At 41.5% G+C, this 24,430-nt stretch overlaps 1 protein-coding gene across 6 annotated transcripts; it reads left to right on the forward strand.

Moving 5' to 3' along the window:
- Nucleotides 1-1,033: 1,033 nt before the first annotated feature.
- Nucleotides 1,034-23,021, forward strand: PRKAR1A (protein kinase cAMP-dependent type I regulatory subunit alpha). Of its 6 annotated transcripts, none has more exons than XM_032320225.1 (12): nucleotides 1,210-1,543; nucleotides 3,489-3,527; nucleotides 4,402-4,584; nucleotides 9,929-10,099; nucleotides 10,947-11,038; nucleotides 11,241-11,302; nucleotides 15,006-15,052; nucleotides 15,961-16,119; nucleotides 17,383-17,443; nucleotides 18,617-18,738; nucleotides 20,097-20,178; nucleotides 20,500-23,021. In XM_032320225.1, exons 3-12 carry the CDS (start codon nucleotides 4,408-4,410, stop codon nucleotides 20,670-20,672), a joined length of 1,146 nt encoding a protein of 381 aa, XP_032176116.1. In that variant the 5' UTR covers nucleotides 1,210-1,543; nucleotides 3,489-3,527; nucleotides 4,402-4,407; the 3' UTR covers nucleotides 20,673-23,021. The 6 variants fall into 6 exon arrangements, with proteins under 6 accessions (XP_032176115.1, XP_032176116.1, XP_032176112.1 ...); XM_032320223.1 differs by lacking the exon at nucleotides 1,210-1,543 and adding an exon at nucleotides 4,061-4,154 and having other exon boundaries at nucleotides 3,509-3,527; XM_032320224.1 differs by lacking the exons at nucleotides 1,210-1,543; nucleotides 3,489-3,527 and adding an exon at nucleotides 1,034-1,178.
- Nucleotides 23,022-24,430: the final 1,409 nt, after the last annotated feature.

The raw sequence follows: 24,430 nt of genomic DNA on the forward strand, positions 1-24,430 counted from the left end.
CAGCCTGGTGGATTTAGGAGAGCGGATGGCCCAAACCAGAACACACACACATACACAAAACACAAAACTAAATAAAAAGTAACAAAGGTGAAATTAATTTTCATACTATTTAACCTAGTCTATCCAAAAGGTTACCATTTCAACCTGAATCCATATAAAAATTATTGAGATCTCTGTGTATATTGTGTCAAGTGTTAAATCCACTGTATTTTACACACACAGCCCTAGAGCTATATGCCATGTGAATACAACAGGTACCAGACAGGAGGATACGTGTTCCCCAAGGGCCTTCTTTATCCATTTACGGATTTTATGTCTAAAACTGCCTCCCACTGCCCCTTCCTTCCTCCCCGGGCAGATACCCCGATGGAAAACATGGCTGAAGCGGTAGAGGAGCCGCCTTTTCAGCCCCCTCGAATCCGAATCATCCTTGATGAGTGGTTTTTGCAGGCAGCTGGGATTTCTCGTGGGTTCACAGAGAGGGCTGCGTCTATCTGCTCCCTTTGTACTGGTCACCACGCCGGGTCAGGCGTCCTGATGGAGGGGGGCAGTTCGGGTTCTACAAGTGCCCTGACAAGTCCTCTGCAGGGTCTCGGGCCCACAGGGACGTTGAGACCTCCACTGGCCACAGCACCCCCGGAGGGGAGAGCGGCCCGATCGGCCAAGCACACACTTGGCAGGGCTCGGATTTCCTGGACCGGATGGCGGGCCCGAGCCCGGAGGCGGGCGAGGAGAAGGCCGGGCACAGGATGCGCTGGCCGGGCGTGCGCATCCTGGGCACCCGCCCGCGCTCGGCCCGCGCCGCAGCTGCCGCAGATCCGCCGGGGCCGCCGCCTCCTCCGGGGCCTGGAAACGGCAGGAATCTCCCCACCCCGGCACCGCGTCCTCCCCCTGCGGGGGCCGCCGGGCGGAGTCGCCCACCTGTCATCCGAGACGCCCCACGTGGGGCGTCTCGGATGGGGGGGGGGAGGGGAGGGGGTGGGGGTTGAAAAGGGAGGGAGAGACGCAGGCTGAGGCGGCGAGGGGGGAAGGCCGGAGCGCGAGCGGGGCGGAGCGGAGCGAGGCGTGGAGGCCCGGGGCCGGGGAGGGAGAGCCGGGGGCTCCCGACAGCCGCGCCGGGAAGGGGCGAAGAGCGGAAGGGAGAATCAAGGGGACCCGCGGCGTCCAGGGCGGGACTGGTAAGGGGGCAGCGCCGGGCTGGAGAGAGCGGAATGGATGAGACGCGGCCGAGAGGAAAGGGCTGAGAACAGGGACGGGGTTAGAGGGAAAGAAGAGCAGAAGAACGATTCCAGGGCGTGGAGGGGCGGAAGGGGAGCTCGGGCCGCCGCGCCTTTAAGGTTGCCAAGGCGACGGCTCTGGCCAGAGCGAGGCGCATTGACGTCAGCAGCCGAGCGCTGATTGGCTGCGGCAGGGTCGTTTCCGGTGGAGCCGCCGCCGAGCCGCTATCGCACAGTAGAGCCGGGCTGGGAGGGAAGCGCCGGGACAGCTCAGCTAGCCGTAGCCTCGCACCCGCTGCCCCGTGTCCGCCGCAGCCCGTCCCCAGGTGAGTGGGGTCGGTGGGGAGCCCCGACGCGCCCCGCTTCGCCACCCCGCCACCCGTTCGGGGGCGCTGGACCGATCCAAGATGGCGTCACGGGGAGCGACCTGCAGGGGGACGGCCGCACCCCCCTGCCCCTCCCCGGCCCCGGCGGGCGCCTCCCCGCAGGCCTCACGCCCCGGGCCGCGCCCCCGACCCCGAGTCCGCGGCCCCGAGGCCCCCAGGCCGCCGGGGCTGCTCCGGTGCCGGGCTCACCGGCCGCCCGGGCCGTGCGCCCTCCCCGCGCTCCGCGGCGCTCGGGCCCCCGGCCCTCTGCGGCCATCGCGCCCCTGCCGCCTCCGCCCCCGCGCGCAGCGGCCTCTTCGCTCGCCCTCCCCCATTTCCTGAAGGACATCCCTTCGATTTTACTGGAATCCGCCATCGTTTTCCCCAGCCCTGCTGCCTGGTCTTGAGACTCGGCTGTTGTCGTTTTTCTTTCTAGAGAGTGTCTCCTTGTCATCTCCAGCAGGGGCTTGGCCTCTCCTTCGTGGGATTCCACCCCCATCCCACCCCCACCCCCACCCCCCCCCCCTGATTGCAGCCTGCCTCCTAAATTTGTCCCTGTTCCCCTCCCCTTTCCCGATCTGCCCCTCCCTTCCCTTCTCCGTCCCCCCGTCTTTTCGCCACCATTGTGGCCGTCCGACTAGAGGAGGATGAAGGAAGGATAGGCCTCCCTTCTTCGTTGTGTAGCCATGACTGTGGCAGGAGTGAAGTGAAGGGCACTCTGCTGTCCTTCCTCTCGAAAAGAAGTACGTGGTACCTCTTAACCCCTGCAGCGCAGCGCAGCGCAGGTGAGATACCAAACCGCTACTCTCAGAGGTTCTCAGGAGCCTGGGCTTTCTGACCAGAGGAAGGAAAAGAGAACAGTTCCTCGGGAGGACCCCAGAGGAGGTGTTCCTGGCAGGTCTGAAGGGGCTGCGGTCTGAATCAGCACGTTTCTCGAAAGTGTGCTAGGTATTTCCTCGCGTGAAATCCCTCTGCAGCTGATTCGGATCGCAATTGAATTGACGAAAGAAAAGATCGGAGTTGTCATCTTAGGAGTAGATACAATGCAGTGAAAGTTTGAAAGTAGTTACGTAATTTTTGGGGTTGGGGAGAAGCTAAAATGTTGGGCTCTTTAGTTTTATGAACAAGTACGGAGTTCATCTAGGTGTATTCGATTAAGAGTATTCAGTCTGTTAAATTTGGATTAAGGGGTTCACATGATGACTGCGTTAATCTTGGGGCATTTTTTTGTTAAGGTGCTGCCTTAAGAAACCAGTGTGTTCTTTTTTAATACATAATTTTGTTTCAAACAAAAAGCCAGTTTCACTTCTTAGACATGGTTCTCTCATTTCTACCAGCCCAAAACCTGATCTTTGAACGGTTTCTCTGATCAGTTGAATAAATGTATTGGTATTCCTGAAATACTTCTGAGTATTTTGAAGCATAAAAGGTCTGATTTATCATTGTTCTTGGTGGGCTTTGGTATTTGAAATGCAGAAAATTCTACTGAAGTGGATTATTAGTTCATAGGATTGTCTGACCTGGAAAAGTGTCTGGTATAAATCCAAAGTAAATGAAGCTTTTTTTTTTTGATTGTATATTTTTGAAGTAGCATGATTCTTTTTCTGTGACTTTTAGTTTAGTTGCTTGTCAGGGAGCTACAGACTTTCTCATGGTCATTTAGTCTGTTATCACCTTTATCATGAAAGTTGTCAAAACAAAATGAGTAACAGTGTAGCACTTTGGCTTTTGACCCTGGTATTTTATATCTTTTTTCTTTCAAATTTACAATTTCATCTCTGATGCGTATTGAATTCAGTTAGGGGGAGAGGACCTCACTTTTATTTTCTAATCTCAGTTGCTTAATAATTAGGAGTTGCAAGGAAGATAATTTATGACTGTTAAATTATTATGTTTTTAATTCCAGGGTAAAGTCTGCTGCTCACTCTTCTATTTTTACATCAAGGTAGTTTGAATCCTCTAAAATTCATTAAATGCAGTTTATCTGTTGACTCTTCATGTAAGTTTAAAATTTAACCTATTCTAGCATTTTTCTGTCCAGTTGAAGAAAATGTTTTGACATTTACCTCTCCAAATCTTTTATGATTTTTACTTGGTAAGGTTTTTTTGTTTGCTTTGTTTTATTTATTTTTTTTCCCGTTAAGGATTTTTTTCTCTTACCAGTGTGTTAGTGCAATGTTATTTAGGGCTGGAATTTTATAGAAGTGTCTGGAATAAAAGGCTGCTTTTATTGGGGGTTCCTTTTTTGTTTTTAAAATTTTTGATTATGCTTGTAGTTGGCTAATCAGATCCTTTGCTCCAGTGGTTTGCTGGGTGACAGTAGGACACTCCCCCAGGATAGGAGGTACATACAGGGAAGGTCAGATGCTCTTGATTGTGCTTACTTGCTTTCACTTAGAGCCAGCTTGTGTGCCCTTGTAATTCTCAGTCCTGTTTACCATTTACACACTTCCTACGTCATCATGATTTCTTTTGCAGGGGGAGAACTGAATGAAATTCCCTTAAGGGCCTCACTCCTCAGCAGTTCACCTCTGCAGGGGATAGTGGCTCATACTTCCTCCCAGGAGCTCAGGTTCTTGCCTTTTACTGTTGCTTCCTGCAGAACCCAAGTGAAACCCTTCTTTGGGAGAATGCTGTTTTCCCAAGTATTTTATTCCTGAGCCCCCACTTCCCATGTTAGGAAAAAAAAAATCTTCTTAGGAAAAAAAAAAAAGTCCTTGTGAATCAGTTGGCCGATGACTTTATTAAGCCAAAGGCCAAATTGGCATTTGCTCTTTATAAATAGTTCACACAAGCATATGTGTGTTTCTTCCTTGTAGAGAACCATGGCGTCTGGCAGCACCACCGCCAGCGAGGAGGAGCGCAGCCTCCGGGAATGCGAGCTCTATGTCCAGAAGCACAACATTCAGGCGCTGCTCAAGGATTCTATTGTGCAGTTGTGCACTGCCCGACCCGAGAGACCCATGGCATTCCTCAGGGAATACTTTGAGAGACTGGAGAAGGTAAAAATAAATGGGGGGAGAAGATGACCCTGGCAATTGTTAAACGTGATGCTGTAGAATGTTGTTAATCTGTACCATTTGGCAGAAAGGAATTCTGACCAAATAGGAAATCTGAAACAGAATTTCCAAAAAGAAATGCAGTTAAGGCATTTGTAGTGACTTTTAACTTTGTGATCAATAGAATTTATCAGAAAACAAACCCATATGCTAAGTTTAGTTGGGTAACAGAGGGCTTCTGCATGTAGTTCCTTGTAACTATTTTAATCCATAAAATTGATTAAAATAACTAATTATATACAATTGATCAGAAGTAGCAGTTGTATGACAAGAAATTCTACAGTACTTGAAAGCAGTGAATGCTTCAGCAAAACAAGTAAACTGGGTAAACCTTATCTCACCTTTTAAAACCAATGTAATGAAGCATTTGAGTCCAGTTTCTGACTGATATGTCAGAAATTCTGAATTAGAGATGTCCATATTAGTACAGATACCAATTTATCTCAGATGAGTCCACTCTGAGGCAGAGATGTTAAGATTGATGGTTGTCAGAATTTTACTTTATTTACAGTTTGGGTCAGGACGTGATTCCTCTTGAAAAAAAATTAATTCAGTTTTTATTCTTTGTTCATCCTCATTGTGTGTATGTCACTGTGACCTAAGCATATAGTTTATGCTTTTCTAAGCAAAGTGATAATCAAGAGCAATGCTTCGATTCGCTTCCCTTAAGACATGATGAATGAGAAGGTCTGGAAGGTTAAATGTTTTGAGTAGTTTGATTTGTGTTTTTGTGAATCAACAAGATGAGTTCACAGGTTTTCTTATGCATATTGAAGTTTTGATGTGGTTCATAATAATTGTGAACCAATAGGGATGCATTTCTTAGGTATATGATCATTAATTATCTAATTGTATAATAGAAATGTTTGTAATACATCCGCTCTGTTTGGACAATCTTTTAAGTAGCGTACTTTATTACTGAAAGAATCTGTTTATACTGGGATTTAAAAAATGTTTGGTAGCTCCCTGATCAGACATTTGCTACTGTTTTCTTGAAAAGCTGTTTGTTAAAATTGGTGTTTAGTAAATGATTAAAATAATTAACAACAAAAAACAACTATTCAGCCCCCATAAATATAGCCTTGCTGTCTTAGAATTGTGGTAGAAAGTCTGTTTTTCTCCTTTTTAAGCAATTTCCAAATAGTTAGTGAAATACTGTAGAGCCAGGCTGCAGTGGGCGTTCCCTGTTTTGAAATAAAGTGTGTTCCTGGAGATCTGGTCCTGAAATGGGTCACTGTAAGGTGATCCCTCTTCCTTTCGGACATCAATAGAAACCATTAAATGAGGGAATGAAGTTGGTGAGACATTAAGTGTGTGTCTTTTTATAGGGAGTGTTGAATGTGTGGTGCTAGTTTCAAAGCCTGGGCTTAACTGTAATGCTGTTTAAGCACTAACCAGCAGGGAAGGCAAGAAATCATTATTAAATAGTTTTTTTTGCGCATGGGATTTTTACATTTAACGTATTTTATTTGGCTTCTCTACCTTTTTAACAAAAGTCAGAGCTGAACATACTCTTTCCTGTAACTCCAGGATCTTGATTCACTCGTGTACATTCCTTTAGCGGGGCTTGAATGTTTCTCTCTGGGCTTTTAAGCAACCAGATTTTTAGCTTTTCAGCAGATCATTGTTCTGTACATTAGGTGTTAGGTTTATATGTCTGAAAATATACAATCACGTTCTTGTCCCCTCCTTCCCTGTGTTAGCCATGGGTCATGTACCCTCAGCTACTCCATGAGAACTGTGCCAGAAGAGTCACAGTTGGTCCATTGAAAGTGTCTGCATTTTGCTTCAGGCTTTCTCCTGGAATTTAAATTCTCATTTCCTCATATATTGGCACTTTGCCTGTCTGATAGATCAGAGGAATTTTAATAGCTGTGTCCACTGAGTGGCTCCTGCGGGCCAGGTACTGTCTGAAGTGCTTTGCATACACACATACTCATTATTTTAAATGTGTGAGGTAGGTGATCACCACCATTTTGAGAGGTAGCAGTTAAAACTAAGAAATGGAGTAATGTGGTTGTGGTCTTGCGGTGTAGAGTTAGACCTTGTGGCAGCATACAGGCACCCCCCCCACCGGCCCCCAGTTCAGTGGCTCACTACAAAAGATCTTATTTCTGTATCGCGTGTAGCCCTTCTGGGCTCAGCCCATCCTGCCTTCTTGACTCCACAGGTCTTGTTCTGGGGCTGAGTGGAAGGAGCAGTCGCTCTATAGAGCACGCTGTTGTCAAGGCAGGGAAGGGCCCGAAGCTCAAGGGGGCAGACCGCAGAAGGGGACAGTGTGGCATGTCTGCTTATATTCCATGGCCAAGGCAAGTCATATGGCCAAGCCCCAAGTCCATTTGGAAGTTTATTTCACCTACAGGGTAGAGTGGAATGGCAGTGGCAGAGAGGGAACGAGTAATTGTTGAGAACATGTTAAGTGAGTGTTGAGGGGAGTGTGGACTTAGAACTCGAGAACTTCAGAAGTGCCAGTGTCTAGTTTGTTTGTGTCTAGTGTTTTTTGTTTTTATTGCTTTTGTTTTAATAAGTGGGACAACTAAAGAGGGAAGAGACTGACAGCCGAATGACAACAGCAAGAAAAAGGATATAAGAATGTATCATAATCTGTACTAGAATGTGATCTCAGTTAATGGCTCTGAGTGGTCAAGATGAGGTTGTATCTGATTGCCGTTTAAAGATAATCCATGAAACAGTTAAAAATCACTATGCTTTCAGTACTTGAAAATTATTTTAAAAATTCACTTAGGTGTAGTTCCAAATGAGATGTTATTTGTATAATTTTTCATGAAATTTTTGTGAAATGCCAATGCCTGGTTTTGAGGGATAGAGTGTGTTTTACTTATGGTCTTAAACTAAATTTGGGGAAACTGGATTTTTACAGCTATAGCTATAGTTTTAGAGTATGAAATGGGAGAATCTTACTGGTGTTGGCATCACCAACATTGGAAAATGAAGTGAGTTTTCTGAAAAATGTATTTTAAAATATTGGTTACATATTTGCTCATGGTTCAGAATTTTACAGGTACAAAGGGTATGACAATTAAATAGAATGGAATATATTCAATATACTGCATTTTCTATTTAACTGTGTGTTAACATAGCATATAATATGTAAGATATGTTTTATATATGTACAAATTATACATTATTATATAATAATATATAAAATATTTTAAAAAGTCTCCTTCCCACTCCATTGTCTTCCTTGAATATAGCCAGTTTTCCATAGATTATATAAAGGCATTTACCTACAAATTCAGTTATAAAAGAGCTGCTTACTTTCCCAACAGGTGCATGGCATTCCATTGTATGGGTAGACTATAGTTTATTTAATCACTCCCCTGAAGATCATTTTGTTTCTACTGTTTTACTATTATAAACAACGATATGATGAATAACTTTGTACGTATGTATCTTTCCATATCTTGAAATAAATTTCCAGAAGTAGAATTAACGGATTATTTGGTCAAAAAGTAGACTCAGGCATGCCTGGGTGGCTTTAATTTGTTAAGTGTGTGCCTTCTGCTCAGGTTGCGATTCCAGGAACCTGGGATTGAGCCCTGCATCCGGCTTCCTGATCAGTGGAGAGCCTCCCTCTCCCTGTCCCTCAGCCTTTCCCCTCTGCTTGTGTGCCCACGCGCCTGCTCACTCTCTATAAATGAAAATAAATATCTTTTAAAAAAAGAAGTCAGTGCATTTGTAATTAAGTAGACAAATGTATTAAATGTTTCATTATATGTTTTTCTTACGGTGGTTTCTTTTTCTTAATTTGAAAATTAGAAAATCCAGAGAAAAGAGAAAAATAAATCCAAACCTTCCTTCCAGAAAAGAATAAAAATCAGGCATGATTTTACTAGTAGAAAATAACATCATTAATACCTTAATGGTTATCATCCTAGGCTTTGTTCCTGCATGTGTAAGTTCTTTTCTTTGTCTTGATGCCTAAAGCAGGGCTAAATACCATGTAGGAGAAAAAGTAAGCATCTTAATTTCTTTTATTATTATTATAAGTTTTTTTTAAAAAAAGACTATTAGAGAGAGTGCTTGTGCACAAACCAGGGGAGGGGCGGAGAGAAAGGGGAACCAAATTTGTGGCTGAGCAGGGAGCCCACATGAGGGGCTCGGCCTCACGACCCGGAGATTATGACCTGAACCAAAACCAAGAGTCTGACGCTTAACTGAGAACCCAGGCACCCTTCTTTTAATTTAAAAGAAATTAAAAAAATTTTTTTTTATCAAAACGTTTTCGGAAATTATCAGTGAATGCTAATAAGTTCATTTAGAATTTGAAAGATGGTTTTGAAATACTGGAGAATGAGTTAAGTGAATGAGAGTATAGTAGAGAACATAATCTTATTTATATGAGGCATAATAACTCATTCTTTACTGCAGAGTTAAGAGGAATTTCTAAGCCCTAGATCTGAAAAACAAGAATGTTAGAGTTTAGTTCAGTTTTTATATGAATTGGTTTAATGAGTTTGAAGACAACTAAACTTCTCTTGGTTTTAATTTTGTCATAAACTCTGATAATAAGAAGGCTTCCAGTTCTCTAGGAGAAGTATTGGTAGATCTAATCTTATTTAAATTCTTGGTTACCATCACATCATTTCATTGTTTGTTTCTCTTTGAGACTCCAGCAAGAATATAAATTCCACAGGCTTAGGACTCTTTCCTGTTAGTTTTGACAATATTTTCCTAGCATATACTTGACATGGCAGATCTAGAGACTTCTTCCTGAGTTAATGAAATAATCCAGTAACCCCAACATTCTTCTATCACTTTGCTGTAGCTTAGTGGTTATTTCTAGGTAATATGCTTCTTGTGTGTGTGTGTGTGTGTGTGTGTGTGTGTGTGTGTGTGGTATGTGTATGTTTGGTGGGGGCGGTTCATGCTTCATGCTGTCTGTAGCAGCATACAAAAACCCCAAGATTTTGTTTTCAGTTTTGTTACTATTGTGTACATTATAAAGCCTGTTGTCATAACAAGTGTCTCATTTTTTATTTGTGGGTTGTGTCTGTATTAATGGCTTTTCATTAAAAAGTATAGTATCTTTACTGTCTGAGGAAACAGTATGTCCTTTCAGAGTATCTCTTTTCAAACTTGACTCACTGTTTTTGCATTTGGAATTGGTATTTCCCCCTTTCACATCGGTAATAGAGGAAGAGCTTTGAAGTGATGGAGATTGGTTCTTACTGTGATAGGAGAATACCAGATTTACATCCTGAACGATCTCGTTGTATAAACTGGCAATGTTTTTGTTTTGTTTTTTGTTTTTTGTTTTTTTCAGGAGGAGGCAAAACAGATTCAGAATCTGCAGAAAGCAAGTTCCCGTGCGGATTCGAGGGAGGATGAAATCTCTCCTCCTCCGCCCAACCCTGTGGTTAAGGGCCGGAGGCGCCGCGGTGCTATCAGCGCGGAAGTGTACACGGAGGAAGATGCCGCATCCTACGTTAGGAAGGTAGGCTTGCTGCCCTCGCCCTGGGGAGGCTTGTCCAGGACCCTGTGGTCTCAGCTGACCTCCGTGGGTGAATGCAAGTGCTGTTTTGAAGAGTAAAGCGTGGACAGGAGGGGCTGTGCTTCACGCTTCACAGTTCTTGGGTACTGGCGAACAGGATTGCTGTAATCACGTGCCGTCCGAGCAAGTGACTAACGGTGATGGTCAGACAGTGAGTGATGGCGTTTGGGGGGTTTCCCTTTCCATGTGAGGTTGCAGTAGAAGAAGCAGGCCGTACTCTTTTTTCTCTTGAGTCCTGGTTTGTTTTTTGACATCCTATAATTCATGTTGTGATTTTTTTAACTGTTTATCATCTAAGTTTCATCCTTTTGACTCTTCTTTAGAGTTAGCCATCCATTTCGAGTTACGGTGTTAAATCAAATGGGGAAGAGAATTGTGCTGGCAAGAGGCTTACGAAACTAGTAGTACGTGATCACGGTTAAGAAATGGCTAAGTGTCTTAAAATGCTTAGTGCTGCCTCAGAACAGTCACCTTGGTTAAGGTGCCGATGGTTTGTTTATTTGTTGACTGAAACCCAAACATCAGCCTTTAAATACAGGCTTGGTTGTAGGCAAGGGGATTAATTAGTCAGTATTTATTGAGTACTTTAATATTTAATAAAGTACTTTAATATTGAATAAAGTATTGAGTACTTTATAGATCAAAGATACTACAAGTGTGTTGTGTTAAATACTTAACACAAAGTGGAGTTGTTTAAATACCGTAATGTATCTTGACATTCAGTTGAAATGCATGTTCAAACATGCTCTGCTTTTGATTTATGGAATTGTTACTGGACCTTCTTTTCTAGGTTATACCAAAAGATTATAAGACGATGGCTGCTTTGGCCAAAGCCATTGAGAAGAATGTGCTCTTTTCTCATCTTGATGATAATGAGAGAAGGTACGTGCAGGTTCTTTATTATTTCAGTACAGTGGTGGCCCCACACTAGTCGCATCATTGTTGCAAGTTTTAAGACTCTTAATAATTGTTTTCCTGAGGACAGTCCAGGCTGAAAATCTGGGCGCTTTAAGTCTAAAGTTAATGTTTGCAATCTGTAGAAGACGCAGATGGGGTCTAACTGGAGGCCTTCTCTCTCTTGCAGTGATATTTTTGATGCCATGTTTCCGGTTTCCTTTATTGCTGGAGAGACTGTTATTCAGCAAGGTAAGGGCTGCTCCCCTGTGTCCTGTAGTGCTGTGGGAAGTTGGTGTTCCTCCTCAGTCTACCATTTTCTTCTGTCTTAATACTACTGGATTTTCCTATTTTTCTTTCTTTCCTTTTTTTTTTTTTCTGCGAGTATAGTTGACACACAGTGTTATTTTAGTTTCAGGTGTGCAACTTAGTGGTTTGACAAGTTTATACATGATGCTGTGTTCACCGCATTTATAGTATCATCTGTTCCTTTATCACTATTACAGTATTGGTGATTGTATTCCTTATGCTGTCTCTTTTATTCGTATGATTTATTCATTCCGTAACTGGAAGCCTGTACCTCCCACTCCCCTTCACCCATTTGCCCAACTCCCCACCACCTTTCTCTTCTGGCAACCATCAGTTTGTTCTCTGTATTTATAGGCCTGATTCTGCTTTTTGATTGTTTATTCATTTGTAGGTGTGTGTGTTTGCTTTTGGTTTTTTCTTTTTTTAAGATCCCACTTAGGAGTGGAATCATGCGGTATTTATCTTTCTCAGTCTGACTTATTTTGCTTAGCATAGTACCCTTTGGGTCCATCCATGCTGTTTAATACGGCACCATCTCATCCATTTTTATGGTTGTATAATATTTCATTGTGTATATACACCAAGTTTTCCTACTCCATTCATCTACTGATGGCCGGCCGCTTCGGTTACTTCCGTATCTTGGTTATTGTAAACAGTGCTACAGTAAATAATAGGGGTCCATATATCTTTTCAAATTAGTGTTTTCATTTTTTTCTGGTTAATACCCAATAGTGGGATTATTGGATTATATGGTATTTCTATTTATAGTTTTTTTTTAAAGATTTTATTTATTTATTTATTTGTCAGAGAGAGCGTGCGCGCTCGCACGCGGCGCGAGCGAGTACACAGGCAGGCAGAGCGGAGAAGCAGGCTCCCTGCTGAGCAAGGAGCCTGATGCGGGACTCGACCCCAGGACCCTGGGATCATGACCTGAACCAAAGGCAGCAGCTTAACCGACTGAGCCACCCAGGCATCCCTAATTTTTTGAGAAACGTCCATACCTTTTAAATAGTGGCTGTACCAATTTATATTCCCCCCAACAGTGCAATGAGGGGTCCTTTTTCTCTGCATCCTCCCCAGCACTTCTTATTTCTTGTCATTTTGATTTTAGCTGTTATAACTGGTATTAGATGAAACTTCCTTGTGGTTTTGATTTGTATTTCCCTGATGATTAGTGATGTTGAACATCTTTTCATGAGCCTATTGGTCATGTATATGTCTTTGGGAAAATGTTCAGATCCCCTACCCCATTTTTTAATCAGATTGTATCTTTTTTGGTGTAGAGTTTATAAGTTCTTAATGTATTTCAGATATTAACCCCTTATTGGATATATGATTTGCACATATCTTCTCTTGTTCGGTAGATTGTTTTTTTGTTAGTGGTTTCCTTTGCTGTGCAAAAGCTTTTTATTTCGATGTAGTCCCTTGCTTTAGGAGACATATCTAGAAAAATGTTGTTACAGCCAATGGTAGAGAAATTATTACCTGTATTACACTCTCTTACAGGATTTTTATGGTTTCAGATCTCACATGTAGGTCTTTAATCCATTTCGTGTTTATTTTTGTGTATGGTGTAAGAAAATGGTCCACTTTCGTTGTTTTCCATGGAGCTGTCCAGTTTTCCCAGCATCATTTTTTGAAGAACCTGTCCTTCCCCCAGTATACATTCTCGCTTCTTTTGTCATAGATCAGTTGGTCATATACTTGTGGGTTTATTTCTGGGCTCTCAATTCTGTTCTATTGATGGGTGTGTCCCTTTTTTTGCTGTACTATTTGGATCACTACAGCTTTGTAGTGTATCTTGGAATCTATCTGGTATTGTGATACCTCCAGCTTTGTTGTTTTTTTCTTCAGGATTGCTTTGGTTATTTGGGATTTTCTGTGGTTCCATACAGATTTTAGTATTACTTGTTCTAGTTTTGTGAAGAATGCTGTGTTGGTATTTTGATAGGCATTATATTGAGTCTGTAGATTGCTTTGGGTGGTAGGGACAGTTTAGCAGTGTAACTCTTCCAGTCTATGATGAAATATCTTTGTTTTTGTCATCTTCAATTTCATTCATTAGTGTTTTATAGTTTTTGGAGTATAGCTCTTTCACCTCTTTGGTTTATTCCTTGGTATTTTGTTCTTTTTTGGTGCAATTGTAAATGGTGTTTTTAAAATTTCTCTTCCGGCTTTGTTGTTACTGTATGGAAAGGCTATTTATTTCTGGCTTTTAATTTTGTATCCTGCCACTTTACTGAATTCATTTATTACTTCTGATAATTTTTTTGTTGGTGTCTTTAGGATTTTCTGTATATAATATTGTGTCATCTGCAAATAGTGACAGTTTAAATTTCTTTACCCATATAGATGCCTCATTTGTTTTTCTTGTCTGATTGCTGTGGCTAGGACTTCCAGTACTGTGTTAGAAAAAGTGGTGAGAGTGGACATCCTTGTCGTGTTCCTGACCTTAGAGGGAAGCTGTCAGTTTTTCACCATTGAGTATGATGTTAGCTTAGCTGTGGGTTTTCATATATGGCCTTGAATATATTGAGGTATGTTCCCTGTAGAGTTCATACCTCCTCAAACTATTCCAAAAAGTAGAAGAGGAAGAAAAGCTTCCAGATACATGCTATAAGGCCAGCATTACCCTGATACCAGAACCAGACAAAGACACCACCAAAAAAGAGAACTATAGTCCAATCTCACTGAGAATGTAGTTGCAACAATCCTAAACAAAGTAATAGCATGAAGCAATGCATTAAAAAGACTGTTCACCACAATCAGGTGGATTTATTCTGTGGATGTGAGGATGGGTCAGGATTCACAAATCAATCAATATCATACACCACATCAGCAAAATGACAAAAGTCATATCATCAAACTAAGTGATCCTATTTTTTTTAAAGTTAAAATCCTTTGAACTAAAAGGTACAATTTCCCTAAAGGACTACTATTTTTCTAATATCTGATACAGTTTTGTTTATACTAACGCTTAAAAAATATTCTTATGTTTTAATTTTGAATGTCGTGTGGGATTTCAGAACCATATGTCTTCCATATGTCCTTTATATTCGTTATTAAGCACGTGCAGAGTAAAATAAAGTAGGAAGTAGCAAAGCATTTGCATTCTTAATCATACAGCCCATCTATTTATAAGGTTCTGGGCCTTCTACTGATTCTTAACCTTTTTGCCCAGTATATGGACATGGATCTAACTTTATGGGTATTTGCCTGTTCCCCTCCCCGCCCCAGCCTTTTAAAATGCCTTTTAAAATTTATTCTCGAATACTTTCATCACGGGTCTCCGTGATCCATGTCTTCTCCAGGTTGGTGACAGTCTGATGTTTTGTTACTTTCTGAGTTGTTTCTTGTTTTGTGGTTACAAATGATGTAGCAATTAAAATATTTGTACACACGTGGCTTTTTTTTTCCCCCAGAGATATTCTTCAATAGGAGATGACTAAAAACATTGATCACTTTTATGGCTTTAAAAACATATTGCTGGACTTTTTTTCCCCTGAAAGGTTATGTTAGTTTATAACACAGTTTCTCTCATCACCTGTATAAAATAAGTTTATTTATTATTTTATATTAACTTGGTAGTTCTAATATATGTTTCTTTAATTTATATCGCACATCTGACATTTTTACTCTCTTTTAGGTGACGAAGGTGATAACTTCTATGTGATTGATCAAGGAGAGATGGATGTAAGATTTAATAATAGCAAAAATATATTGATGATTGTAGAAGTTAATGTGCTGATATTTATTACTATTAAGAGTTTCTGAAGGGCTTGTATAACTCTTACATGTCAAATTCCATCAACATTTTTGCTAAATATTTTAATGATACAGAGAAACTTTAAACTACTGAAGATAATTTCTTTAGCTAGACATTAGTTTTTTTTTTTTTTTTGGAGAGAGAAAGCATGCATGCATGCTTGAGAGTCGGGGGAGGGGGAGGGGCAGAGGGAGAGAGAGGCAGATTACGTGCCCAGCACCTATGTGGAGCTCTGTCCCACAACCCTGAGATCATGACCCGACCAGAACTCAAGAGTCAGACGTTGAACCAGCAGCCACCCAGGTGCCTCTTGGTTTAAATCTTGCTGGAGTCACGGTTGAGGTGTTTGTGTGTGCTCTGTGGTAAGACAGATGAGAGAGTCTCAGTCCTACGTGGTCATTAGCTCTGAGACTTGGTATAGCTTTCTCTATTCTGTGAGTCTTGTTTACAAGTGAAATGCGGATAATAACAGCATTGCTGTCAAGGATTATTAGACAGTTCAGTGCCTCCTGCAGGTGAGATGCTTAGCACAGTTCCGTGACGCAGCACTCTGAGTGTACGTGATGGTTAATGCTGTTTACTTTTTTGTCCTGGTCATCCCTATGGGAACCTTTTTCTTATCTGGTAATTAAACCAGGTAATTCACAGACATTCCGGGTTTATTTAATTCACCCTCAAACAGCAACTGCTTTGCTATGCTTTCTCAAAACCATATATTCTATTCTTTGAAACAAAGTTCAAGATTCTGCGCCCTTAGAAAGTTTTGTGGATTTCTAATAGTCCTTTGTTTGCTGTGTATGTGGAAAAAACTCATTCTTTGTCATTTGTGTTTTAGGTCTATGTCAACAATGAATGGGCAACCAGTGTTGGGGAAGGAGGGAGCTTTGGGGAACTTGCTTTGATCTATGGAACACCTAGAGCCGCCACTGTCAAAGCAAAGACGAATGTGAAATTGTGGGGAATTGACCGTGACAGCTACAGAAGAATCCTCATGGTGAGACAGCGTGGATTTTCGCGTGCAATTTAGGATTTCAGTCTGTGTAACTGATGTTTGAGTAATATCACCAGATCTTGTAGAACGAATGTCTGGCCAGAAAAAGCATAGGAAACAGTTGTGTAATGGCCAGGTCCCATTTGGAGGTCTGTCCAGTTGCCGATCTTTACTTACTTGATCTTTGCGCTGAGATAGCTTGATAGGTGTTACTTCTAAGTGCATAAAGTGACTTAAAGCTAGTCAGAAGTAATCCGCTTCCCTAAACTGCGGGTGAGTTATCTGTAGTGCAGATGTCCCCTTTCACTGAAGGAGTAAACAAATAATAAAACCACTGGAATATTCTGCTGATGTAGGCAGACTTTTTGAGAACTTCTCCGTGGATTTATAGAGTAGCTGTAGATTTAAGTGCCAGCTAATGGCATGAGTCCTCTTGAGTGATTTCTGTAAATTTGCGCAGTGCCTGTCTGGCTGTTTGACAATATGCACTTGAGTGTATTCTGAATATTTGTGTATTTGGGGAATATGTGTGGACAGTTAAATATATACGTGTGTGTGACGACATTGCAGAGGACGGTGTTTCCCTCTCACCTTCCCCCAGGTGTATTTAACCTCACAGATAAGACACCTAGGGTTAGGTTTGGGTGATGGCACTGTTTTTGGTGGGAGGTCTAGAAGTGGTAGCAGTTTTATTTCCTCACTTCTGTGGAGGGTTGGGGTTGTGGGGAAGAACCCTGGGCTAGAAATATGTTCAGCTATAGTCACACATATAACTTTTTTTTTTTTTTTTTTAAGAACTGATTATTTATTTGGCATTTCACTAATTGGTGATTTTAGGCACCTTCTTTGGCCATATGCCTGATGTTATACTTTTTTTTGAGGAGGGGAGTGATGAGGGGGAAGGAACAGGTAGAGAGAGAATCCCAAGCAGGCTCCATGCCCAGCACACAGAGCCTGACCTGGGGCTCGATCTCACAACCCCAACATTACGGCCTGAACCAAAATCAGGAGTCAGACTCAACTGAGCCATCCAGGTCCCCCAGCTTGGTGTTACTTTGAAGAATGAGATACTAAGCTTTTTATTGAGCTGAACAGAGGATTTACCATCAGCAACCAGAAGAAAAATAATCATTTATCAAGAAGCAACAGCAAGCGTTAACTATTTTTTTTTTTTTTAAGTTTACTTAATACTCAGTATTTATTAGCTCACAGCATTATGTGATAATTAACACATTTTTGAGATGACTTTGTTTTTTTCGTTTATAGGGAAGCACTCTGAGAAAGCGGAAGATGTATGAGGAGTTTCTTAGTAAAGTATCTATTTTAGGTGAGTTTTGGAAGATTGCACAGAGAATCAGTAAATTGAAGTGTTGGTGATAGTTAAGAAGAACCTATTGCATTTCATAAAAACTGCTCTGGTTATCACCTTTTTTCCCCCCCCTTTTTTTTCTTTCTTTCTTTCTTTCTTTTTTTTTTGCTAATAGTAATGAAAAACACGTGGGATACAAAGTTGAAGTTTGACTAAGTTAGAAGTAATTTTACAGCATATTTAATTTGATAGTATATGACAGACCTCTTAATTAGAAATGGTGGGCCTGAGAAAAGCTTCTTGGATTTGTGTGCTCTGCATTCCTCTAGGAGAGGCAGAGAGGCTGAAAGTGTCCTCCTTTGACAGTGAACACTAGTAATCGTTCCCCCTGCGGTGTCTGTCTCTTTCGCTCCATTGGTGAGTTTATTGATAGGTTCAGGACAGTGAGTATTGCTAAGAATGCCTTTTCCCTGTAGAAAGATTAGGTGCCATTTTTTGACTTTTCTCTGAAAAAGTGCTAGAATTGTGAAGTTTAGAGTAAAGCAGGTTAACTTGAGGTAATTGTATATATTTTCTTTTGTGGCCTTAGGGTGTGGTTACAACTTGTTCTTCCCTGGGAGGGGTTGTGTGCTGATTCTTAGGTAATAGCCTTCTGCCATTGTTTTGTTAGAGCAAATGGACTTTTTCCCTTATTTTTCCTTTCTCCAAAAGGATTACATTTCGTTTGTGACTTGAGTTTCAGTTTGGCCTTTGAGAGCTAATATCACTGTCAGTTCTCCTTGTTGGCTTCATAAGTAAATTCAACTTGGGATTTAAATAGATAAGTTATTTCCGTGAACCTTTGGAATAGTACAGTTGATACTTTCACTTCTGGGTCTTGTAGGTTAGATTCGCATTGATGGTATTCATTAGGAAGACTTACTGATTACATTTTTTAAACTCCTTTACCATTGAGTGCAGTTGGTACAAATTAAAATGGCCACTGGACTACTGAAGTAAGGGTCTGAGGGTCGTCTATAAGTAAGGAAGATCTGGCTGAGATTTGAGGTAATTGAAGAGAGGTCCTGTGTTTAATCTGTAACACTGGATATCGAATGGGCATGGCTGTTTGATTGATTCTCCTTGTAGTTTATTTTTTGACATTTTTAGCAGTGACAGTGTGGAGAAATTCTTTTGATTCTTGCCTTTCAGAATCTCTGGACAAGTGGGAACGTCTCACGGTAGCCGACGCACTGGAACCGGTTCAGTTTGAAGATGGGCAGAAGATTGTGGTGCAGGGAGAGCCAGGGGATGAGTTCTTCATTATTTTAGAGGTAAAGGGATCTGTGTTTGATGCTTAAAAAAAAAAAAAAAGAAAAATTGTAAGAGATTTTGTAAAATTATAAGAGAAAAAAAGGGCCCAATTCTGATTTATAGTTGGATTTTTTTTTTTTTAAAGATTTTATTTATTTATTTGACAGACAGAGATCACAAGTAGGCAGAGACAGGCAGAGAGAGAGAAGGAAGCAGGCCCCCTGCCGAGCAGAGAGCCCGATGCGGGGCTTGATCCAGGACCCTGAGATCATGACCCGAGCCGAAGGCAGCGGCTTAACCCACTGAGCCACCCAGGCACCCCTATAGTTTGATTTTTTTAAAAGAATACCTGACAGTTTTATTTAAAAATTATCTTTCACTTTGAAGTGGTGCTGTTTGGTTTTCTCCCAGGTCACAACATTTTATTTCATTTATTAATTTTTAAAAAGATTTTTAAAAATTTTTTTGAGAGGGAGAGAGAGGGGAGTGGGGTAGGCAGAAGCTGACTCCCTGCTGAGCAGGGAGCCTGATGTGGGGCTCCATCCCAGGACCCTGGGACCATGACCTGAGCTAAAGGCAGACACCTGACGGACTGAGCCACCTAGGCGCCCAAGTCACCACGTTTTAAATGAGTTTGAGTCAGAATTCTGGAAGGGATATTCATGAAGTAATAGCCAAATTCTGACCTACTCAGTCCTTATGCAAGCCAAATGAAACTCAGCCATGTAGCTTAACTCTTACGGATCTGTACCATCCTTGTTAAAATCCTGCGTTTGGACTGTTTGGCAAACAAGGATTAAAGGCAGGTATTTCAGTTGTAATAGTTACTATGTTTTATATCTTCACAATTCATGGAAGTGTGTAACAGTTGCTCTCGCCTGCCAAGCAGAGCCAAAGAGCAGATTTTCTGTGACAGTGACGCAGTAGGTGCTGACGGATAATTCAGGAGTTGCTCTCTTTCTCTGGAGGGCCAGTTGGGAAGTCATCGAGGCTTTTGTGAACCTTCGGGTTTGTATTGCAAAGACTCAGCTCTTGTTAGAGTGCCAGAGTGACAGACAGTGTGTAAATGAATGGGTATGCTGTTCCTTGTAACATTTTATTTATAAAAACTGACCTTGGTTCTGGCCCTCTGGCCGCAGTTTGCTAACCTGAGTCTGAGCCCCCGGGGTTCCTCCGTGTGATGAGGAGACCCTCCCAGTGGGGGCTCCTGGTGTGACGCTTCGCAGTCGTCTTTGATATGGGTGGGAAGATGGAAATCGCTGCTGAATCATTTTTTTGGATTTTTAAGTTTTTTTTTAACAAAGTAGCCAGAATTGCATTGGACATTGTCACCCTGGTTTTAAAGTATTTGTTTTGCTGTTTGGTGATTGTATTGTAGGGTTCAGCTGCTGTGCTGCAGCGTCGGTCAGAAAACGAAGAGTTTGTTGAAGTGGGAAGACTCGGGCCTTCTGATTATTTCGGTATGTGGATTTCCTTGAACTAAATACATAGTTAAGTCACCTTTTCAGTGAGATAGCGGTCTCCATAGTCTTTCTTAGTTTTGTTGAAGTTTATTTTTTAATCGCAGTCTCTCAGAGAGAGAGAGGTTTTGGAGTGCCTGCCTTTAACCTGTTAATACTCAAGTTACTGATTGTCTCCTGTCTACCAGGTTGTTTTTTTTTAAGTGCAGATGTGTGGTTTGTCCTAGTTTACTGAGTCATTAAGACAGAGAAGCCTTGCTTTCTCACTGCCGGCGGTCCGTGTCGGTGCTCACCGGCCCTGTGTCTTTCCCCCCTCGCCAGGTGAGATCGCGCTCCTGATGAACCGCCCTCGCGCCGCCACGGTGGTGGCTCGTGGCCCTCTGAAGTGCGTGAAGCTGGACCGACCCAGATTCGAACGTGTTCTCGGCCCGTGCTCAGATATCCTCAAACGAAACATCCAGCAGTACAACAGTTTCGTGTCTCTGTCTGTCTGAGATCGGCCTCCTGTGCCTCCCTTTCCTCCTCCCCCACCCCCGGTCCGGGCTTCACCCCTGCAGACTGCTTTCTCTTCTTCGCAGCGCCACGTGGCCGCTGGTACCGCAGCTTCTCGTCTGTTTCTATTCAAAGTTGCTTTTATTGCACTGTTTTTAATTTGGAGCATTGATTGAATGCTCAGGCACAGTTAAATAAATAGAAAGAGTTCTGTGGAGACCTCGCTGTTACTGCTTCTCTGTGTGCAGTGTTAGTGTTCGACCCAGGCAGCGCGTGCCCTGCTTTCCGGTGAGGGCGCATCCCTGCGCTGCGCGGAGTACCGTAGAGTAACGGTGTCCCAGTGCGAGATTTGTTTTTTTAAGTGACATGATTTTCCAGTTATCATAAGCATATTTTAGACTGTGGCCATATATGCTGTGTTTCTTTATAGAATAAATGATTTCTCATTAAGCTCTGAGGATTAGGAAAAACAGATCTGGAAAAATCTTACTATAGTAGAAAGACATCTGCCTGTGTTTAAACTAGTTTAAGGGTGGAAAAGTGCCCATTTTTGCTAGTTATTGGATGGATAATGGTCTGTTGAGTTTTGTTTTTTGTTTTTGTTTTTTTTTCCTCTAAAGCAGAATTTTTGTCAAGCTCATCCGCCTGGTTTTGTCTGTCTCCTGTTTGTGTTTCCTCCAATTCTGAAACGTGTGGGTGTGGCTATCTGTGCCTGCCTTTGGAGTTTGAAACCAAATCGTAGACTGCAAATACTGAGTTGTGATTTAACTGTGTCTGCCTCAGCTCAAATATTGCGATTAGACCTTTCTTTATCCAGCTAGTGCCAAATATTGATCACCAGATGCTGAATCGGGAGCGAGAATTTGAGGTCTACAGTCTAGGTTAACTTAGAGCTTTGGCTGAGTGTATGACGTCCTTCAGTTGGCTCCAGGATTCTCTCCTGTGCTCCCTGGACGCTGGCTGCCGGAGACGGAGTTGGCTGGGAGAGGGCAGGACAGATGAAACAGACGTCCCAACAGAAGAGTGGAGGTGATGTTGGTGAAGGAGAAATGCCGGGGGGACACAGTTCAGTGTTGGGGACTCTGTCCCACTAACTTCACTGGGACACGAGATTTGGGAAGAAGTGTTTTATTTTGGTTTTCCCTTTTTCCCTTTTTACATCAGCTAGAATTTGTGGTGGTTGGGGGGTGGGGGTGGGTGTGTCTGTGTTGTTTCAGAGTGGTCTACAAGGCCATCCTGCTGAAAAGGTCTGCTTTTCTATTTAGCGTTTATTTTCTGTGGCAAACTTCTTTTGTAAAAAACTTGTTTTGAGTCTTAATTGTTTTCCAGTATTTTCCAGCCTTATCATCCTTATATGTTACATTATTCCATGTGCACCAATGATACCCAGCAGTTTATTTTTATTATTGTTGATTTTTTTTTTTTAAAATTTCAAAATTTCACTGTTCTGTAACGTTAGGCACTTTTATTTTCATTATGATTTATATATAATGTAGGGGTTATATTTGGGAGTGACTGCAAGCATTTTTTTCCATTTGTGTGCAACTGGCTCTGATTATTAATCCTCTCTCCTACCCTGTCCTGGGTCATTTAAATTGGTCGTGATTTAGTTTCATAGATTTGAACAGTTTTAGGTTGTTAATAAGTTTGGAGGATAGATCTGGGAAAGAGGTTTTATTTACATTTTAGTGTGAGATAGAAAGCCGCCTTATTACAAATTCTTTTATGTTTCAAAATAATCTATATTAAATGAGGGTTTTCTGACCTGTACTTTGTGTTTAGCTACCTTTTTCTATTTAAAAAAATTAAGAATAAAAGTTATGTTCTTACTAGCTTAAAGCTTGATTTGATCTTTGTTTAAATGCCAAAACTGTACTTAAATGAATTATTTAGAATGCCATAAATTTGCACAGTTCTCATATGTGTATATAATCATGTTCATGTATATTTAGATACATTTAATGCTTTCTAAATGAGTTTTGCTCTTAAATCATTTGGCTTGCTGTTTACTCCCTTTTGTAGTTTTTAATCTAAGGAATTTTAAGTCTAAATTTAATAATTAATCACATTTAAAGCTTTCTCTTTGTGCAATCTAAGAAAATGTGAGAAATCACAATTGGTGTAGTTTGTCTTAGTTGATATTCAGGGCTTTAGAAGTCATTATTTCTGGGCGTGGTGAGTGAATTTAAGAGACCTACTGCTCTAGAAAGTATAGATGGCCAAAGGACCATTTTGTATCGTTTCCTGGGTACTAGTCTGATTATACTGTGTGTGCTAATATACTCTATTCTTTTTGTTATAGATTGTCTTAACGGTAGGTGAAGTAATAAAAAAAGATTAAATAATTTAAATCCTTAAATGAATCAGTTTTTCTTCCCCTCTTCCTTTCTTTCTTGTCTTCTTCCCCTTCACCCCCAGAAACTTTGAATCTGGTGGGCAAGAATGAAAATCAAGAGTGAATTATGGGGTTAGTGTTTTGAAAGAATGTTTGTTTTCAGTGTTTTCCAATCCATTCCAAAGAATGAATCTCAGATCCTTACCTGAAGTGTGATTGAGTTGAAGCAGATCTCTTTACTGAGTAATGGAAGGAAAAGATTAAATCAGAAGCCAAAAGAGTGCCTTTTTATTCCAGACGGACTGGTTCTCTGGTCTCAGAACTTTGCCAGACTTCATGGGAGCTGTCATTTCTGGATCAGCATACTTTGTGGTTTAAATTTAATACATGCCTTTGGGTATTTTTAATGTATATTTTACATTCATGAAGTCTTACTTCTGATAGTCCTCGTATTTCTGAGATGATTAAGTTGTACTCATTAGTTAGTTGGTATTCATTCCTTCATATCCAGTGAAGTTGGAGGTGTGTCGTATTCTAGAACATTCTTTAATTTGTGCTGCTTTGTAACAGATGTACTTTTGTCTGGATTTAGTAGCCCCTTCCCTTAGCCCACTGGAGGGGGGAACATTCAGAGCCACCACAGAATATAACTGAGAAGAACTTCTTCAGATTGACTGTCCTGGTTCTAATTTCATTCTCCTAGAACTCTGGCTCATGTGGAGTTGTTTTTTGTTTTTTAATGACTTAAATATTGACATTTATTTATTTATTTTTAAATATTGACATTTTAAAATTGAAGTAGCATGATGTTTTATTTCCTTAGTACTGCTTTATCTCCAGAACCACAAATTAATAACTGAACGTTTTTGTATTTTTGTTCCGCCCAGGCAGAGTATTTCTAAATGGGCGAGGACACCATCGAGAGGCAGTGGCCAGAACACCACTTAATGTGTCCCCCACAGTCATGTCATACCGCTGCCAGTGAAGGCTGCAGCTAGGAGATTGTGAAAGGGAGTCTTAAAGCTCCCTTCTAACCTTGTGGAGCTTACACGTAGAAATCAATATTATTGTGTACATTTAATGTTAGAATTTGTTAACATTACGTTCAGAGCTGTGACTTCATCCTGAGTCGACCTAAATCTCAAACCCCTAATGAGTTTAATTTTTTCGTTGTGTGACAATTTCTGCCAATTTAGCTCAAGTAGCTTTGTGATTCTCGAAGCCACCACTAGATGGAGGGTGTTTGTTTTTATCCTCTTGGTGAACGTCAAAGGAGTTACAGTTCGTCATCCTCATTCATGGTGCTGTCTTTGTGAAGTCTGTGAATTTGTCTACCTGCTAAAACTTATTAGTAACCCCCAAATCAGTACTCGGAGCACTTTCCCTGTTCCCCACATGTGGGCGGAGCGGCAGAGACTTTGATTC

The sequence above is a fragment of the Mustela erminea genome, chromosome 18, assembly GCF_009829155.1.
Source record: "Mustela erminea isolate mMusErm1 chromosome 18, mMusErm1.Pri, whole genome shotgun sequence".
NCBI lineage: Eukaryota > Metazoa > Chordata > Mammalia > Carnivora > Mustelidae > Mustela > Mustela erminea.

Coding starts and splice junctions, on each gene's coding strand:
- PRKAR1A (XM_032320224.1), top strand. CDS start 4,408: ATGGCGTCTGGCAGCACCACCGCCAGCGAGGAGGAGCGCAGCCTCCGG. Junction 4,585..9,928: donor ACTTTGAGAGACTGGAGAAG/GTAAAAATAAAT, acceptor TGTTTTTTTCAG/GAGGAGGCAAAACAGATTCA. Junction 16,120..17,382: donor GCTACAGAAGAATCCTCATG/GTGAGACAGCGT, acceptor TTTCGTTTATAG/GGAAGCACTCTGAGAAAGCG.